We start from the raw sequence: 8,102 nt of genomic DNA, 5'->3' as shown, positions 1-8,102 counted from the left end.
TCAAAAAAAAAAAAAAAAAAAAAAAAAAAAAAAAAAAAATATTGCTAGATTCTATTTACACAAAGTTCATAAATACTCCGAATAAGCTTGCAAGGATGAAACCGTGGGTTGTCGATCACGATCTTGATCTCATGACGCGTGTTCGATTGCAACGACGAGAAACGACATTACATTATCGATGACAGCTTGTGGGCGGATGATCGCGCGTGAAATACCAGTGCAACTGGATTACATATGTACATCAATATATCAGAGAGTATCTAAAGTCAAATAAGATTTTAACGACCTGTCATGGAAAATACGCGTTATACATTTTGATGAATGAATTATCGCAATCATAGCGTAATATTTTTCCAATGTGGTTTTGCAAACATCTCTCATGTACTAGCGATAAATTTCAATATTTTCACACATTTCATATACATATATATATATATATATATATATATATATTTAGAGTTCAATTATAGAGTTTTTAAAATAATTTTCAACTTTTTTTCATTATTTGATTTCTTCAAGATAAAACTCGATTGACCGTATTAAGATTATGTATTTGTCGTTATAAAATCAATTGTGCTAGAAATTATTGTGCGATTAAAACGGATTTAGTTTAAATTGTGAACGATACTCTGACGAAGGAGACCATTTTCTTTTGCCAGGATACCGATAGGTCGTCGTCGTACGGTGCCACACGGCACGGCGCGGCGCGGCGGTACAACCGGTACGCTACATTAACCCGATTCAGCGAGTAAATTAACTGCAATCAGAGGGACGTTCCCGTTAGCCATTCCGTTATTTCGCTATAGCCACCCGCCGGTTCTATGAGCTCGCAAGCCGCCCTATTCGACTTTGCGGACACGCCATTAACAGGCTTCTCAGTCGAAGAGGGAGTGAACGTCTAACATCGTTTTTGTTATACACGAAATGACCATTGGCAATGGATCTATGTTCTGGATGGAAAACAAACTTGGTCAATGAGAAAAAAAATAGCTATTAGAATCATCGATTTTTTGTGAATTAAATGGATTTATGACATAAGTACTTCATAGCAGCTTAACGTTGTTGAATTTAGAATTATTTTCAATTGTTGTAAGATCCTGTAAGGTGCGTTTTTTTTTATAATGATAAATCATAATTATAAATTTTTTATAGGTACAACATTAAAGTTTTATTATAATTGTTATAATTTTGTTATAATTGACAATTTCTCTGGGAAATTGCGTTTAATATAGAATTTGTCAGCTCATCGGAATAAATCGCGATAAGATAAATATCCATTGCGCTAAATCGCAGATCGAAGACTTTTCTCGTTTCTTTCCCTCGCCTCGGAGCATTTCAAGAAAGCGGCACATGCGAGAATACGTCGTACGTAGCATCAATTCCCATCGATCTCCCGTCGTTCCGGTCCGACCATTCTTACGACAGACAAATTTTTCGTTTTGCCTGCCTGCCTGCCTGCCTGCCTGCCGTCATTCTACCCTTGTTCGATGACGGTCCGCTCGACGAATTCAAAGTTAATCTCGGACACGAGACCGTTTTTCGGTGAACGAGAGGGGTGAGTTGGCAGCGCCCCCGGGCGACCTGTCATCGTGAACCCCCTGGGAGCGCCAGGCTCACCCTGATCTCTCTGTTACGATAGAACCTTGGGAATCGGGGCCTTGGGCATTACGATAAGGCTCGGTCATTTATAATCCGCTGGCGTAAGTAGCCTTCTCTGCTCTCCTTTCTGGCTGATTGCGAAAGAAGAGAAAGAATAAAGGGCACCTCGAATTTCCGGCGCTCAGGCTCGTCTGGGAGATTGATTCGCTGGAATATCACGAGAATTTCAACAAAAATTGTATTTTATTCCATAATCACCTCCAAACTTATGTCATAATAGAATAGTAACGGTTGCTCGAAAGTCATATATCAATAGTCACAACTTCTTTAATTATCATTATCATTAATATTAATGCATTTTGTAGAAGATAAAAATTGGCACGACATCTATATCTTCTTTAATTATCATTATCATTAATATTAATGCATTTTGTAGAAGATAAAAATTGGCACGACATCTATATCTTCAATTTTTTGGAATCTATCGAAATATATTAAATATCAAGATGTATAAAAAACTATAATACGTTTTGTATAATAATCGTAGTATAAATAAAAATATGCAAGTCTCCTTATATACGTGAGATACATTGACCTAATAATGAATAACTCGAATTACATTTGATAATATAAAAATATGATATCAGAGCTTCTGAAAAGCATAACCAACAGCGTCTTAATATCTCTCATTACTGTCCCGCTTTTTGAGTCCCCAGTGACTGTGCAATTAAAAAGCTAAGATTGATAAATGACGGAGAATTAATGCACACGGGTGGAGAAGAGGCGAAATGGGGTGAAGAAGGAGCAGGGGTACGTGGTTAAGCTGAGTACGAAGCGTGTGTACGAGCTTCTCCGGGTCGAAGGGGGTCGGGTGATTGCGGGTGGCTTAATGGTGTTTGTATGCATGGGAACCAGCCCTAGGGTCGAGGTAGTTATCGCCCACCAGGGTATGAACCGAAAATCGGAGCGCAGTTTAAACACGGGAATTTTGCTTCGACATGTGAGGTGAGGTATCTCACAATTTAATGTCAACTCAAATTGATTTCTTTTCGTTTATTATATTTTAAACAGTCAAGAAAATTAATTTAGTGTATTTATGTAATTTTATTATCGATATAAAAACTTTATCTCAGAAACGTGTGAGAATACATTTGGCTCTCATCAACAAATAGAAGTATCATAAATTCGTATTAATTACGGAGGCGGCACGTGATGACCTTTGCTCTCTTCTTACTGTTGCAGGTGACGCGAGTAACGCGAGTATCGGTAGTGGTGAAGGAACGGGCGAGGAAGATGACGATTCCTCAGGGAAGAAAAACCAAAAGAAACGAGGTATCTTTCCTAAAGTTGCGACGAACATCCTCAGGGCGTGGCTTTTTCAACATCTCACGGTAAGTACCTTCTTTTTTCATGTGGTTGATCAAAATGTTTTCTGTTTTCGAACGATATTAAGCGGTGTATTGTTGCCATCACAGAAACGGAGTATTATCCATTGCTTTTATTCGCGAGCGTATCTTTTTTGTTATTTAAGTACGAAGAAAAATTATTACATATATAACATATTTGTTTGTAGCTACTAAAATTCTCGAAACATTTTGAAATTGCACTTCGTTTCAAGGCAAATACTTTCTATATATTCATTGCATTCAAAAATTGCTTTTATTATCAATAGCGATTTACAGGTCTTGTATAGCTTTTCATCAATGACTAGTGTAGAACTTTTACTTTACTCTCACTGTTGAAACATACGTGTTGCTTGTTTTTTTAATATGTTTACATCTTATGAATCGTACATTGAGTCTAATAGAATTTTCTTGAGCATAAAAATTTCGAGAAATTTTTATTTCTTGGTATTTTATGTTATAAAATCTCTGCGAGTAATTAAAAAAAAAAAATATATATATATATATATATATACTGTATTGGACGAAAAGAAGCAAATAAAAAATAGTAGAAAAAGAAATGACTGGAGACTAATCTCGTAATGCTGAGATAAGGAACGATCCACAGCACGGTGGTAGTGGTGGCTTTCGATTCTACTGGAGCCCCAAGTATCTAATGATTCACGGGTAATCTGAGCCGCAAAAAGCGCAACGCGATTAAGGGGGAGAACACCAACCGAACCTCGGCATCGGCTGCAACTGCCGCAATTGCGTAACGTTGCACGGCTATTCCAAGAGCAATACATTGTTCCTCACTGCACAAGTTTCTCTCTCCCTTCCTCCCTCGCTCTCTCGCGCGTGTATTCCGGACACCCCATAGATTTCGGGTGTGATCAGGTTACCTTGCGAGAGCGGTAATCATATTGCAGCTCGGTTAATGCCATTACCGCACTGGGGGAGGTTGGCAGCTACCCTCGAAATCAGCCTGCAGCCACCTACCGTCCTCCCCCGTCCTCACTCCCCGTTTCCCTGTACTGTATCGCGGCTTCAGCAACCCCCTAACAACATGTATTGGATATGACGTCGGGGATAGTGGGTTCATGGTTTAATGCATATACGCTGTTTGTAGGATGACGATACCGCACTCGCTCGTAGAAAGACGAACCCGCGGTCGACGCTCCTCTTGCTCCTTGGTTAATCGCGTCGTCGAGAGCTCTCGCGAATGTTAACGACCTCATACATAGCGCCCAAGTTAAAAGGATTTTAATGTAAACCGACAATGCATCGGGACTCGATGTGCCATCCCTCGACGACTGAGTTTCGATGTCTGTCGATTCATTCAAAGTTTGTTTCGATGTATATTGGGAGCATGGAGAATTTTAGTTGATGTTTTTACCGCGCTAATTCCTGACGTGTTTCGCATTTCAAATACTTATACATGTCTATCAATACAATTACATTCTTGTTTAAACATTACTTTTATATACGTATAAATATGCTTTAAATTATTAGATTTATGCAAAAGTAGCATTTCACACGGCAGTGTCATTAAAACTTTAATTACAATTAATTGAAATTCGCGGAAAATGTAACAAAATACAAATTCATGTTTTTCCCCCGTTCACACATTTATTGGGTTCTTGTAAAAAGATAGAAATACATTTTGTTATAAATAATGAAAAAACACCGTATCTAAGACATATGAAATTCGTCCGTGAACGATTATACGGTGCCATTCGCCAGAAATTATGGAGGTTTTTCGCGATAGTCTCGAGAAGCGCCGCATTCGTCTCAGCGTTATTACGAGCGATTAAGCGACTATATTGCATCCCGGAATTCATTCGGGAGAGAGAGAGAGGGATGCACTGGATACATATTACATCTTAAAAGAGTAACTGGCACGAACACGAACTCGTGTATTTATTCGAGTGCCAAGGTCTTTAAGCGCCCCTTCCGACATTTCATCTTTTTTCATCAAACGAATTATGATCTCGCGATTTCCCTATTTAATGCTCTAATTTCCTGTGCTTTTTTCCGCATCAGCGCGACGATGCGCTTATCATAACAATCTCGAGAGGTTGATGGTCCATCGTAATTTTGGCATGAATTTAAGTGTATGTATCATCACGATATCGACCATAAACTAACAATTCGATAACCAGAAAATTATGACACGCTACGCAAAGTTTCTCAACGATGTTTGCGAGTTGAAGCAAGTCGAAGGTATCCGCCATAAATCCATTGTGTCTAACGCGAATATGCCGATCGTCGCTCATTCCGTTTTCATCGTATAGAAGCATCGTTGGGAATTCTAGGTCGTGTTTAGCCTTCGGCTGCCATCATTTAACCTAGCTGGTTAAACATTCGAAATCGCGACATCTCGCGCCAAGGAATTTGTTGTGGCGCGCCAATGGTCTATCCCGTTTCGTAGCAGCTAGTCTGCATTGACGTGGTAGATGGGAAGCAGCCGAGCGCACCGCGGTTGAATAGACATAGTTTATGTATACACATAGTTTAGATAGATGGAGGATCGACGCGACGGAGGGAAATAAGTTCAATGGAAAAGCGAATACCGACTAGCTCGACGAGCATTGCGTTAAAACGTGATAAGTGTGTATGTAATGGTAAGGTGTGGCAAGGAAACGATGAAAAAAGATAAATATCAAAAAATAAAATTGTGAAGGAGATTGGATATATTAAAAGAAGACGTAAGAAATTACATATAATAATGATTGGCTGTATAATATTCCGATACTATGATTAAGTATACGAAAAGATACGACTATTGTAAACAAAGAAGGATAGAATAGCAATGTGGATGGCGATCTCTCATCAATGAATACTTTGATATGAATTGGAAATGAATGAGAAAAACGAATAAGGATGACTATGTGACTATGTTTAAATGCAACGATTAATATTTTGTATAAGATGCGGTTTTTTAATGAAAAAAATTATACGATTGATTAAGCATAATTGTTTCCAATTTGGATTATCTGCTGCAATATCGAAGAAATTAATTTAATATATTAAAAGTATTGCTTGCTTTAAAATATTATACATTAAAAAAATTTTTTTTTATTATCGATTTAGTATATCTACATGTTTATGCACGCATGAGCGCATTAGCAATTATTAGTCAACTAAATAACTCGCACGAGGAAGTAGAAACTTATAACTTGCTAAGAAAATTAAATAAGATTCACATTCTATAAGGATAAGTCTATTTTGACTCATAATTTATATAATTTATATAAAGATCAATTTTAAAACGTAAATGAAAAATTAGATCTTCAACCTATTCTACAATTACGTAAGCGTAGTTGTAAGTGATTTTTGTTGTAAAAATTCACCAATCACGAATACGAGAAGACTATTCGACTGTGATTGATCAATTCTTACAACTACAACTATTTGCAACTATACGTTTACGCAATAGACTTTATACCAACATTGTCACGATATATTTTTGATAAAAGAGAGAGACTATCATAGTTTGTTATTATTCTATAGCGTATAAGAAAGAAGAGAATAGTATCGCTCAAACAATCGATATATCGCGCAAAACGGACTTCGTGTATACGACGCCGGAGTGCAACTGGAGATTAATGGAATTTCCTAAAAGCAAGTTTATGTATTCGTTGGCGCAGATCCCCACACGAACTCGCATGTTTTGCTGCGTTACGCTGACTCGGCGATATTTTCGAAAATCGCGACGCTTGCCAATGCTCGATAAAAGTTTCGTACGGCACGAACGTCCGGCATGGTTGCCGTCTTCTTTTTTCAGCGAATTGTTTATCGCCGTGTATGAATAATGTAATAGAAGTTAAGTGCATCGAGTCTCCTGAGAGGAAGTCGATGGTGATCCCACTCTCGTTATAAGTACCGTTTCATGCGTTCACAAGGAGACACGAATCTTTCTCCTGTCTTTCTCTCACTTTGTAAAGTCCATTCGGATGTTCTCTCTCTCTCTCTCTCTCTCTCTCTCTCTCTCTCTCTCTCGCTCGCTCGTTCGCTCGCTTTCGCAGCTCTTGCTCTTGCTCTCTCCGGTTGTCATTTTGAAAGCCATCCGCCGACCTCCCCTCGCTGTCAGTCCGACCGTACATACGTCCGTTCGTACAACCGGCGCACCAACCAACTCTGCGACCCTTCCTAAGTTTAATTAGACGGAAGAGGAGCATACATCATGGTCGACTCCGTGTCCCGACCTTCCTCGGGCGGCAGAGTTGGGCTTTCCAGAATTGTGGCTACCGACCTAGTACTTCTCTCGTCGTTCCTCCTCATGTATACTTTCGATGTTATATATGATACATTTCTGTATGTAAAATTTATATGTCTTATTGCTTTAAAAAAAAAAATTGAAATTTTGTTGGGTTAATTTAGAATTCAAATTGTTGACAATGTACAAGCATGTCACATATTTCATTTTAATTATTTTTAATATTAAAAAAAAGTACATAACAATTGAAGTGTCATTTTGATAAATTATTATGTAAAAATAATATAAATAAATTAATTTTACATTATTTATTGTTAAATAATCGTGTTTTATATATAACAAGAATTTTGTAATTTTTTTTTCATTTAACTATGAATAGAATTGTTTATTGATTTTTAAATATTGTAAGTTTTAATTTTTATACATTGAATTCAGTAATAAATATTAGTTGGCAGACATAAATGTCGCAAGCAAAGAGAATGGAAGATAGGATGAAAAAAATAAAAGGGGGAAGTAAGATCGAAGACATTATATAGAATCCATATATATATAATTCATTTTAGTTTACTCGGGAGACATATCCATTTATAATTTCCAGTTTATAATTTCCTGCGACTTTGTTTCTTCTACTTGATCGTTCCTTTTCAATTTTCTATGTTCATTTTATCCACTATTCTACCACTATTCCATCCACTATTCTTTGTTGTCATTCTCATTATCCTTTAGCTTCTTGGCCATAGATTTATTCGTACATCGTTATAATCTTCTTATATCAATAAAAACATTCTATGAAATTATATTTGCCAGCTCACTACTTTATGCACTTTGTTTCATTGAATGCCCACAATCGTTCTTCTTAAACAAGACTTAATTGGATATTCTTGTATTAAATTGAAAATATA

General features: G+C 37.2%; 1 protein-coding gene across 1 annotated transcript in view; it reads left to right on the top strand.

Annotated features, from left to right (window-relative positions):
- LOC108687289 (homeobox protein homothorax) overlaps positions 1-8,102 on the top strand; it is a 382,549-nt gene that overhangs the window by 228,068 nt on the left and 146,379 nt on the right. Inside the window, exon 12 of the mRNA XM_018192982.1 lies at positions 2,842-2,990. Within this exon, the coding sequence (XP_018048471.1) occupies positions 2,842-2,990 (149 nt within the window). The remainder of the gene's footprint in view (positions 1-2,841; positions 2,991-8,102) is intronic.

This window comes from Atta colombica, unplaced genomic scaffold, assembly GCF_001594045.1.
Source record: "Atta colombica isolate Treedump-2 unplaced genomic scaffold, Acol1.0 scaffold204, whole genome shotgun sequence".
Classification (NCBI taxonomy): domain Eukaryota; kingdom Metazoa; phylum Arthropoda; class Insecta; order Hymenoptera; family Formicidae; genus Atta; species Atta colombica.
This window is presented reverse-complemented; position numbering and strand designations above follow the sequence as displayed.